Genomic DNA, 12,517 nt, shown 5'->3' on the forward strand with positions numbered 1-12,517 from the left:
GCTTTTTTTGCTGCCCTTCTTGACACCAGGCCATCTTCCAAAAGTCTTCGCCTCACTGTGCGTGCAGATGCGCTCACACCTGCCTGCTGCCATTCCTGAGCAAGCTCTGCACTGGTGGCACTCCGATCCCACAGCTGAATCCTCTTTAGGAGACGATCCTGGCGTTTGCTGGACTTTCTTGAACGCCCTGAAGTCTTCTTAACAATGCAGTGGAAAGTTTTTTTTCGGGATTAGGTTCATTTTCATGGCAAAGAAGGACTATGCAATTCATCTGATTACTCTTCATAACATTCTGGAGTATATGCAAATTGCTTTTATAAAAACTTAAGCAGCAACTTTTCCAATTTCCAATATTTATGTAATTCTCAAAACTTTTGGCCACGACTGTATATATGAATATAGATGAACATTGGAATCAGATGTGCATTGATGGCTTCCTAAAGAATTTTCCAGGTTCTGTTACTAAGTCATTTTGTCTCTGTTTGATCCATCTGCAGGAAAACTCAATGGAGTGTGGTGGTTCTGTGGGCTTGACACCATCACTAACAGCTACAGTTCTTTTAGTCCTGATAGTCATCATCTTTCCCAGGTGATGAAAACAGACTTTGACCTTTATGCCCTCCTCTGTCAGTTTGACTCAGTCCAGCATGCAAAAATTCATTATATAATTATTTATTTTACATTGAAAGCTAAAAAATTAAAATCACGTAATAGACAGCTACATACAGCTTTTTTTCTTTTTAATAATATTGGTATTTTATGTACACAGAGTTAATAGGCAAAGTTTTACAAACAAGGCTGCAAGAGACTGATAACTGTGCTTATTAATACAATTAAAGTACAATTCTTAAATAAACACAATTGTCATAAAATTGACTTTTTGTTCTGTAATAAGTATTATTATTTATGATTTTCAGCCAAATGACTGTGATAATGCAATAGTAAGTGTAAAAAAAGAGTAAATGTTCTAAATGAACATTGCCTTACAATAAGAGATAATGCAGTTTGTATACTTTTGAAATAAAAAGTGAGTTGATGTTTGACTATATCATTTTTTGCAACATCTTTGTGTGCATTGCCATTCTCTGCCTATGTCTCTAAAAATCTTAATTCCCTGTCCTCAACAGTATGGTTTGTTACAGCCTTTAGGAAGGTATTTCATATTTGGTATCTTTCTCAAAACCTCATAGGGTCCCTCCCACTTGACAAGCTGTCAGATGTTGACAAGAGCAGTATAGCCGGGCGATTATACTTTGCGATTTCAGCAATGTTTTTGTTAAATACTAACTCTCACTGTACAAGTAAATTGCATACGATGTAAAGTCAAAGCTTACGATTTATGTGTTGACTATGCGGCCCTACCAGTGAACTGCCACTTTTCACACTATGCTTGTGAAATAAACACATGGAACCGCTTCTGTAAACTGTGCAGTCTCTATCCCGATCCATACCACGCGCTGTGTCACAATGCTTTCTTTTCTGTTTTCACACAGGCACAGTGAGGAAAAAATACAGAGTTTAAGGCAATTGGTTTGTATCTCTGCTTCAACTGTGCAATACACTCACAAGCGGCAACCAAAATTTCAATTTGGTTTTCAATGTCACAAATTCATGCCGCCACCCTAATGAGCTGTCAGTGGTGGGTTTGCCAATGCCGATTTGGTAACGGAGTTACAGTCTTCATGGAAGGCCCCTAGTTCTACTGCACTTCCTAGGACACAGCTGGGCAACCTGGCAGGGGCAACAGCTTATGGGCTTGCTACAGCTTCTCAGTGTGGTCTATGGATATCAGCTGAGAGCAGGCCAAGGAGTCTGGCAGTCCTTTCGTAGGACACAGTCTCTTTCAACACACGAATGTCAGGTGGAAGAAACAGTTGCTGGTGGTTATCAATCTCCAGCCCCACACTTTCCAAGTCGATATCTCTTCCACTGGAGCCAATCCACTCAATTTCCATGGATGCTAAGTACCTTGGAGTTCAGATAAAGGCTCCAAATTAAATCCAAGCCACCCCATTCCTACTTTCTTGAGAGACTATAAAACAGATGCCTTACAGGCAGGCTGAAGCATAGTCTCGTGAGGCAGTCCAGTACAGGGAAAATGGGATGCCTTGTAGAAAGAAGTACACGTAAATACTTTGGAGCTGGAGGCAGTATTTCAAGCCTTGATCCATTTTCTGCCTCACCTTAAAGAGAAGCAGGTTATTATTTGCTCAGACAGCACAACAGTCATACCATACATAAATTACCAAGGTGGGGTAAGTTCAACATCCTTATATGGGAAAGCCTGTAATCTGGGTTATGGGCATGCTCAGATGTGGGTGTTCTTGATGGCTGTACATTTGCTGGGAGAGGACAATGTAGCAGCCTACACTTTTTTCCAGGGGAGGCCCCAAGACCAGGAAAATGGCAGCTTCATCCAGCAGTGGTACGGACCATCTATCTTAGTTTTGGGAAGACGAAAGTGGATCTTTTTGCCCCGGAGGGTCCCTAACGGTGGATTCTTCAGCAAATGAATGGCCCCCAGTACTCCTGAATGCAATTTCCTCCTTTCCTACTTCTGCCAGCAGTTACAGCTAAGGTAAGGATTTTGAAGGCCAAAGTCCTTATGGTTGCAGCAGATTGGCCTATGGATGTCATGGATGCCCGATTTAATCCATTTGCTGATGGGGTCACCATGGTCCCTCCAAGTTAGACAGGACATGTTGTTCCAGGCCCAAAGCCAGATCTGGCACCAAAATCCAGGGAAGTACAGGTTACACATCTGGCCACTAGACAGGAGATATCTTGGAGAAGCAAGATTCCATGTTTATTCAGTCAAGAGGGTGAGTTAAATTCATGCATTGTCTATGCACACTGCTTGTTTAAGATAAGGGGAAGAAGGCTCATCTATTTAATTTTTTCCAAACCCCTAAATTCTGCCAAAAGTTCTGACTTTTTCCTTAGTTTCTAGGCCCTTTGTACTAGAACCCTTCTATTCACCTCCTTATAATTTAGCAGAAGCAGCCAGATTGGATCTAATCTGCCTAGTCAGGGCACTGAAGAGATACATTTCTTGCACACAACAATACAAGGCCAGGCAGTGTCCAAGCAGTGGCTGGCTAAATGGACTAAAGAGCAAGCCTATCAATTCAAAGCCTATTAATCCTCCTTTAATTGTGTAAATAACATGGAAAACTAATAAAATGTTCTTTTGGCATAAATTGTTTTCCTTGGTTTTTATAGCCCTGCTTGGGTTTTATTTCCCCTCCTGACCTTATCTGGTACACATTTTACCCATACTGTGACATGTTGGCTGAAATGAAATAGAACAAGGGGTCATGTAGGTAACCTAGGTTCTGTGAATGAGGTCAACACACCTGTGAATGAGGCTACTTAGCACCTGTAATTGTAGATGGTAATTAGAGGCGGGGCGTGGTTAATTTGATATACCATCTCCTGACAGCTTACTCTTAGCAAGTCTGACCCATACTGTGTTGACCTCATTCACAGAACAAAATCCCTCATTATATTAAGACTCTCATTTAAACACACACACACACACACACACACACACACACACACACACACACACACACATGTTGGGTTTACATGTTTTATGGGGACATTCCATAGGCGTAATGGTTTTTATACTGTACAAACCGTACTTTCTATCGCCTTTCTATCGTACTTTCTAACTTTGTCCCAGAGAGCTTTGATACTATTGACCACAACATTCTTTCGCAAAATGCTCGAAATACGTTACCATAATTTAATTGCATTGGAATGGTTTAAACCATACTTCTTGACTGTTATCACTTTGCGGCAGTGAATGTTTTTTTATTGTTACTAATAGCAGTTTTTCATATAGGTAAACGTGTTACATGTTATAAAAAAAATCTTTCAAATAACTTGGATTTAGTCATAACTACGGTAACACTTTACAGTGAAAGTACATGAATAATCATATACTAATAACTAAATTAATCCTTTTTCAACATCAATTCATGATTAGTGAAGACATGAGCCAATCATGAACCAATGAAGAGTTATGCTTAACTACGACTGGTATCAAATGGATTTATGCATGAATAATGGCAGTCTTAAGGACATGTAAGTATGTTTAATAGTTAATGCAATAATTAATATTTAAATTTAAATAGCTTTTAATATAAGGAATAATACCCCTGTGCCATACTGAGTGCCATACTGCGTTTTTGTTTGTTTTGAACTTATGAATGAAGCACACTCAGACTGGTGTAAATGTTAAGTCATATGAACATATGTTCATATTCCACCTCTGGTCTTCCTCCAACCCAAATACAACCTGTAAAAGGAAATTGCCTGCTACAACCCATACTTTTAGGAAGTGGACATTGGAGGCCAATGAGTCACTTAAGGATTGTTTTGAATGCACTGAATGGAATATACTGTTGGAGTCACAGGAAAACAGTAGGTGCATCAACCTTAATAAAATGGTTGACTACAAAAAGAAAATAGAGAAGAAGTTGCAGCATAACGGTGTGGAGAGACATGGGGAATATTACTGCTATAATAAGAACAGCCAGACAACAGAGGGCCAATGAGTTTAACCTTGTTCATAACAGGTTGATAGAGCGGCTAGTGTTTGCCGAAGCCTTTACAGGATTAATGTCTCCTTGTGGTTACTCGACCTATACAGCAGCTTCAAATCTTCTTGTTATTCCATCACCCTCCTTTCATTCATTCACGCTGTGGATCCTCCAGGAGTATTACTGTTGGTGCAACTCCCTACAACCCTGGCTCCCCTGCACTGACCTTTAAAGTACAAGAGGTGAGGTCAGAGCTTGGAAGGGCCCAGATGGTGTGTGTCAGAGATTGCTTAAGGAGTGTACAGCCCAAGTAGCTGAACCTAGATTAATGATTTCAGACTAGTTGCACTTTGCAGATTATTAAAACCAAGGAGTGGCTCTGCCTCTAAAGACCAGCAACTGTACTTGCACTTTGCTTATCAGGAACATATTGAAAGTGGATGATGTGGTCCTGTACATGCTGCATTGGGCCTATTACTATAGCTCCATTCTTGTTTACTCTATTCACATCAGACTTTAAATGCAAATACTCTGAGTCCTGCCATGTACAGAAATATTCTGATGACACAGGGATCAGGGATGAACGAGAAGGGGAGCACAGGGATCTTGTGAGGGACTGACACAATAAGAACTGCCTCCTGAACACCACAAAGACTAAGGAGTTGGTGGGAACGGGGATGTAGGAATTAATGAATGAATGAAAACCGTTAACAGAAACCAGGGGAATTAAGCTATGGCTGAATGGTTTTACTAGTACATGTGTATTTAATAGTAAATTTATAATAAATCATGAGCTGAATTAATGATGTGTGAGTTAATTATGATGTGCCCCCTCAGGTAAAGTCATGACAAAATAATGCATTAACTAAGCATGGGTTCATGCTTGAGTTAGTAATGATGAGCCTCTTAAAGCGAAGTCATGACAGAATGACCCACTTACAAATCATTAATTAAAATATAAATTAACATGCACTCAGAGTGCCATCCTTATTCCTTTGCACCACCAATACAAAAACTAAATCTAAAAATTATTTGTAGTTTTATTAATATAATCCTGTGAAAATATTTATTATTCCTTCTGTTATAGACTGATTTGGTTTACCCCTACATTTTAATTAATGCATTAACTATAAAACATGTACTAACATGTAGTTTAGGCTGCCATTATTGATGCATGAATCCAGGTGACTCCAGTCATAGTTAAGCTTTCATGGGTTCACGTTGAAGTAAGTATTAATTCAGGTTTAAATTCAAATTAATTACAAGATTATCCATACAGTTGTTGTAAAGTTTTACCATGACTACACAAGAAGGTGGAGTTTGGGTGGATGAATTGATGCAAACATAAATTCACTTTAATTACTTTATTTACAGGGACTGCACAAAAATGTGAATGTTTGGTACAGATATGGTTGCAAAATAAGTATATGAACCACAATGCAGACAATTTGTTAGATTTTGAATGCAAATCTGCATTCAAAGTATGAGATGATGCCATACTGAAGAACACAGTGGTAACTGCACAGTAAATATGCATATTTTGTTATCCAGTAAACTCAAGTCTGTCGTGAAGACGCTGTGCGTTTCGTTGCGAAAGCAAAACTACTTTGTTTAGCCTTCTAAAAGGGGACACAACCAGAAACCAGTGGTTAAGTTGTAGTTACAGCACTATTCCAGAACAGTAAAACCCAAATATTTGAGTGTATGCAGCACATTTTACAGAGTATTCTGTAAACCTCAAACTCAACCTGATTTAACTGCATTTCTTTAATATCTTGTTCTTTCTAAATCAGGATACTTTTACTTGAAAAGTAAAATTGTGCAAGATACAACAATATTGTGAATCAAATTTATCTTTCTTAACCCAATTTAATTTATTTTGTTTTAAGCATAAATTGAGTAACAATACAACTGTATTACAAACAAGTTTGTTTTTTCTTGCCCCACTTACAATTTAAGAACAAGTCTTATTCAAAAATACAATGATCTGGTTTTAAGGACATATTTTACAGGGAAAACTTTTTTTTTTTTTTTTTGTACTGTGTTTTCTCTTGTGAAGTCCCCAAACGAATGTATAGTGCCCAGATTGAAACATGTTTTCGTTGATATTGCATATAAGAGGGTTTCAAAATCATATTTTTAAACAAATAAATATATAATGATATTTTGCAGTTTAGATGTCTTGTACCTAGTACTTAGAAATTAATAGTAAAAAAATCAATCAGTCTCAATGATTTCAGTTCTATAAAAATAATTTATTTAATTTTTCCTTCTCATCATTCTTTCATATGCTCTCATTACTAGCCTCATGCTACTACTTGCACACAAACTGGTCAACTATACGTGAACAGCGCTTGCATTTGACGTAGCAGCACCAGTGAAACTTGCAGTGGCAACGCTCAACCAGCTCTGCCTTGTACTGATCGTAACCTCGGCCGCAACACATGAGCGCGCAGCCATCCATGCCTTCAGACGTCTTGTTACAGAGGCGACCGTGAGTTCCTAAAGAGCCAGTAGTTTTGTTATCCATGCAGTAATCTGGACTGGGGTCGATGTACACCAGGTCATTGCTGGTAGGAGAGTTAAATTTGGAGTGAACTTGGACGAGCGTCCCGCGGCTGTTGAGCCTCATGGCAGCGGCACTGTCGTATTTCTCCTTCAGAGCATCCCCGACCTTGCGGAAATCAGCAAGTTGCAACCAGCATGTTTTAAGGCTGCAAGAGCCAGACACGCCATGACACTTACAGGACACATGGGCAAGATCTGATGCTATCTGTGATAGAAGTAAGAAAGAGGTTATTAGCTAAATAGAATCATGACGTTGCAAACCCTGAAGAGATATTCTTTAGAAAATCTAAGTCTCATCCAAGCCTTTCTATGTAAGGGATAATCAACGGTTTGCCGTGCGTTAAAGGATTTTAAATGCACGACGTGGAGGCTAATAACCACCCGACGCGAAGTGCATTTTAAATCCTTTAACGCACGGCAAACCGTTGATTATCGTCTCTCTCTACAAACAACAATTCATTCAAAAACAGCAGTTTTACCATCCCGTTGCTGAGGAATATAACGTTAGCGATCTAGTATCTATGCTATTTTAATAAGGATCGCAGGCAAACGTTGACAAGAAGTTTATGTATGTGCGCAGCACAATGCGATCTGCGATCTCCGACCTCTCTCTCTCTCTCTGTGTGTGTTTGCGTGCATCAATTAAAGCAGCGCATTAATATAGAACGGTGATTAAACTGACTTGGAACTACCTGTGCATTAAACGGTTTTACTGCACACCTGCCAGCCAATCAGAATCCAGTATCCAGACATTCCATGGAATAATACAAAGTATCAAACTGTTATACCCTTAAAGGTAACATTTTTTGCATTTTTTGATATTGAAGCCAAAAATTATCCTTAATTTTGAAATAATGTAAAGCGTGTTGCAGCAGCATACAGACATAGGCGAAACAGCTTGCGCGCCTATTGGCTGCTCTGCGGCTTTGCGTCGCTTCCCGCCTAAAAGGGCGTGGTCTAGGCCTATAAAGACCGCTCGTAGGCAGCTATTATCTGGTTTTTCATCATCGAAGCAACCAGAGCGTGCGCATGCACGGCAAGATACGCAGTACTCGTTCCCTCTCTAGAGAGAACCGAGGTTACGTTAGTAACCAAGTACTTTCTCTTACGAGAGGTCTCTCGTACTGCGTAAGAAGTATCTTACGCTAAGGGACCCAGTGTAAAACGCCGTGCATGCTGAGATCTGACACCAAAGACCCAAGGGCGAAAGCCCGGGGTTCATACAGTTCATAATCACCTAGAGAACTCACAGGGAGTCCGGGGAAGAGGGAGGGGCAACGCCGTACTCTTCCACATAGTGCAGCGTCACTCAGACGCTAAGTAAACGTACATACAGGGCGGGGTTACGGCCTGAGCTGACGTAAGAATAAGGGTCTTCACAGTTTGCCCAGGCACATCTTGTGCTATTACTTTCACTGTCGACCCTAGAGCTGTGCTCAGTAGACGCAGCATTCCGAGCTGGTAACATCAGGTCAGACAACACTGAATATCTAGACTGACAGCAGTCTGGCCTGTAAGGCGGGAACCTCCAGGTTGTAAAACCTTATAAATGTAGACGGAGAGGCCCAGCCCGCTGCCATACAAATATCTTGCAAGGCAATCCCACTCGACCAAGCCCACGATGAGGCCACGCCCCTCGTGGAATGTGCTCTGACACCTAGCGGGCACTGCATGCCCTTGGAAGCATATGCCAGCGCAATAGCATCAACTATCCATCTGGATAAGCTCTGTTTCGACGCGGCCAGTCCCTTGGGACGCCCGTAAAACGAAACAAAAAGCTGTTCTGTCTGTCTAAAAGCAGACGAGCGAGACACGTAAGCTCGCAATGCCCTGACTGGGCATAGGAGGCTCGCGTCCATTTCCTCATCAGTGACCGGTAGGGCTGACAGCCCGATGACCTGTGCCCTAAATGGTGTGTTGAGGGATTTTGGAACGTAACCATGTTTGGGTTTGAGTATGACTTTAGAGTCATTAGGTCCAAATTCCATGCACGTCGCGCTCACAGAGAGCGCGTGCAAATCCCCTATGCGCTTCACTGAAGCGAGAGCCAGCAGAAATACAGTCTTAAGAGACAGGTATTTCAAATCAATCGTCTGCAGAGGCTCGAATGGTCCACCTTTCATGGCCTCTAGTACCACAGAAAGGTCCCATACGGGGACTGAGGGAGGTCTGGGGGGATTCAGTCTTCTAGCTCCCCTCAGGAAGCGAATAACTAAATCGTTCCTTCCTATTGACTGACCTAGCGTTGTCGAAAACGCTGTTATGGCCGCCACATAGACTTTGAGTGTGGACGGGGTTCTGCCCTTGTCCAGCAGCTCTTGTAGAAAGGAAAGCACCTCCATCACACCACAGTTAGTGGGTGACGAGCCGCGGGCTGCGCACCAGCCCGAAAACACTGACCATTTTGAGGAATAGAGCCGTCTCGTAGAAGGGGCTCTAGCCTGCGTGATCGTGTTTAATTCTCCTTTAGGGAGTTCATCATATATTCGCTGGTGGCCCAGACATGAAGGGACCACAGCACTGGGTGAGGATGCCAAATCGAGCCACTGGCCTGAGAGAGAAGGTCTCTCCACACTGGTGAAGGTCTCTCCACACTGGTATCGGCCACGGGGCAGTGCTCGTCAGCTGCATCAGCGCTGGGAACCAGGGCTGGTTTTCCCAAAACGGCGCTACCAGCAGTATTGAACATCCTTTTTCCCTGACCCTCTCTATCACCTGAGGTAGGAGAGAGACGGGGGGGGAAAGCATAGAGATGACGGCGGGGCCATTCGTGGGCCAGCGCGTCTCTGTTTTTTGAGTAAAATTCCAGACAGTGAGCGTTGTTCGGAGACGCAAACAGGTCTACTTCCGCTCTGCCGAATTTTTTTTTTTTTTTTTTTTCCACAGTAGTTGTACTGTCTGTGGGTGTAGAGACCATTCGCCTGCTGGAACATTGTTCCTGGACAGTCTGTCTGGCCCTATGTTTAGAAGCCCCGGCACATGCGCTGCTTTCAGCGAGCGCAGGTTGCGCTGAGCCCATACCAGGAGGCGTTCTGCAAGTCTGTATAGGTTTTTGGACCTGAGACCGCCCTGGCGATTTATATAGGAAACCACTGACATGTTGTCCGAGCGGACTAGTACATGGTTTCCTTTTATTTGGGGACAGAAGCGCGTCAGCGCGTTCTGTACTGCCGGCATTTCGAGGCAGTTGATATGCAGGAGCTTTTCCCGTTCTGACCACTGGCCAAAAGACGGTCTGCCCTCGAGCAGAGCCCCCCATCCCGAGGTGGAAGCGTCCGTAGACACCACTTTTATTCTCGAGGAAGTCCCCAGGCTTACACCTGACTGGAACCAGTCGACTGCTTTCCACGGTCTCAGGGCTGTGACACATTTCTGATTGACCGTGAGACGAAGCCGACCGGACGCCCATGCTTGACGCGGGACGCGCGCTTTCAGCCAGAACTGCAGTGGGCGCATGCAGAGCAGACCCAGCTGTAGATCTGATGACGCTGAGGCCATGAGACCCAGCATTTTCTGAAATTTTTTGAGCGGGACGGACGCGCCGCAGTGGAACGAGCCCGCTGTGCACTGAATGTCTGCTGCGCGCTGTGGTGACAGCCGCGCTATCATTGACAGCGAGTCCAATTCTGTGCCCAGGAAGGAAGTCTTCTGACTGGGGGACAGAGAGCTCTTCGCCCAATTGACTCTGAGACCCAAATTCTCGAGGTGATCGAGTAACATGGTCGTGTGCTGTACGAGCACTGAGCGAGACTGCGCTAGAATCAGCCAATCGTCCAAATAGTTCAGTATGCGCATGCCTTTCAGTCTGAGAGGAACGAGCGCTGCGTCTATGCACTTCGTAAATGTACGGGGTGCCTGGGACAAACCGAACGGCAGGACTGTGTACTGATATGCCTGGCCCTCGAAGGCGAATCTCAAAAACCGCCTGTGATGTGACGCTATCTGTATTTAAAAATACGCGTCTTTCAGATCCACTGACACGAACCAGTCTCCTTGGCGAACTTGCGCGAGGATTTTTCTGGTCGTGAGCATCCTGAACCGACGCTTCACCAGCGCTTTGTTCAGTTGCCTTAGATCTAATATGGGTCTGAGACCACCGTCTTTTTTCGGTACCAGGAAATATCTGCTGTACAGCCCTCCTTCGCTTTGAGCTTGAGAAAGGGGCTCTATGACTCCTTTGCTCAATAGTTTCGCCACTTCGGCTCGAAGCAGGTGTGCTGCTTCTGTCTGCATTGTGGTCTCGACACGCGCTATATAGCGGCGCGGGCGTCGGTGAAACTGTAGCGAATAGCCTCCTTTTATAATGTCCAGCACCCATTTCGAAACCCCTGGAAGCTTTTCCCATGCGTTTGCATGAATAGCTATAGGTTGAATACGAAGCGCGCTCCGTTCGTTCAGTAACGGAGTGGTTTCGGTGTGCTGTGGCACAAGAGACGTGCTCGTGACATTCGGGGCGCGAGCGCTGATAGCGGGAACTATTATGTCTGTGTGTGGATGTGGTTGTGTGGCAACAGGCACATTTAACACACTGCAAACACCGTTCGCCTGCATATAGGGAACGCCTTTTGGTTTCGTTTTTACAGAAACCTTGGGGCGTGCATAATGTGATGTCTCTGGGCACTGAGAAGCGGGCACGTTTACCACATGTGAAGCGCAATCGATCTGAGTCGATTTTATGTGCGTGAGACCTGTGTGACAGGCTGTGCTTGTGTGTAGAGATGAGCACTAGGTAGTGGGCATTCTTACTACACGTGAAACACCATCGGCCGTGGCCGGGACTCCAGAAAATACACTCTATTGGGGGTTTATCTGGGTAGCCGTGAAAACAACCTTTGTGTGCAGGCAAGCGGGCGACAGAACCGGCTTGTTGGCTGCAGCAAACACTGGAAAAGTCACATTTAACACACTCCAAACATCGTTCGCTTGCATGGAGCGAATGCACGTTGATTTCATGCAAAACGTGCTTGTGACATTTGAGGCATGGGGCACGCTGATAGCGGGAACTATTATGTCTGTGTGTGGATGTGGCTGTGGGGCAGCGGGCACATTTAACACACTCCAAACAACGTTCGCCTGCATAGAGCGAATGCACTTTTGGTTTCGTTTTTACAGAAACCGTTTGACGTGCATAATGTGGTGTCTGTGGCCACTGTGAAGCGGGCACATTTACCACGTGTGAAGCGCAATCGATCTGAGTCGATTTTATGTGCGCGCGGGACCTGTGTGACAAGCTGTGCTTGTGTGTAGAGATGAGCACTAGGTAGTGGGCATTCTTACGACACGTGAAACACCATCGGCCGTGGCCGGTTGTGAAGCGCAATCGATCTGAGTCGATTTTATGTGCGCGGGACCTGTGTGACAGGCTGTGCTTGCGTGTAGAGATGAGCACTGGGTAGTGGGCA

The 12,517-nt window shown here is 43.9% G+C and overlaps 2 protein-coding genes across 2 annotated transcripts in view; one reads left to right on the plus strand and one right to left on the minus strand.

The window, feature by feature from the left end:
• cacna2d3a (calcium channel, voltage-dependent, alpha 2/delta subunit 3a) overlaps window positions 1-1,190 on the plus strand; it is a 290,790-nt gene extending 289,600 nt beyond the window's left edge. The window contains exon 37 of the mRNA XM_073818644.1: window positions 498-1,190. Within this exon, the coding sequence (XP_073674745.1) occupies window positions 498-593 (96 nt within the window). The 3' untranslated portion in view covers window positions 594-1,190. The remainder of the gene's footprint in view (window positions 1-497) is intronic.
• Window positions 1,191-5,896: 4,706 nt separating this feature from the next.
• The window catches only part of wnt5a (wingless-type MMTV integration site family, member 5a), a 31,447-nt gene continuing 24,826 nt past the window's right edge, over window positions 5,897-12,517 (minus strand). Inside the window, exon 5 of the mRNA XM_073818645.1 lies at window positions 5,897-7,320. Coding sequence (XP_073674746.1) covers window positions 6,862-7,320 — 459 coding nt within the window. The 3' untranslated portion in view covers window positions 5,897-6,861. The remainder of the gene's footprint in view (window positions 7,321-12,517) is intronic.

The sequence above is a fragment of the Garra rufa genome, chromosome 15, assembly GCF_049309525.1.
Source record: "Garra rufa chromosome 15, GarRuf1.0, whole genome shotgun sequence".
NCBI lineage: Eukaryota > Metazoa > Chordata > Actinopteri > Cypriniformes > Cyprinidae > Garra > Garra rufa.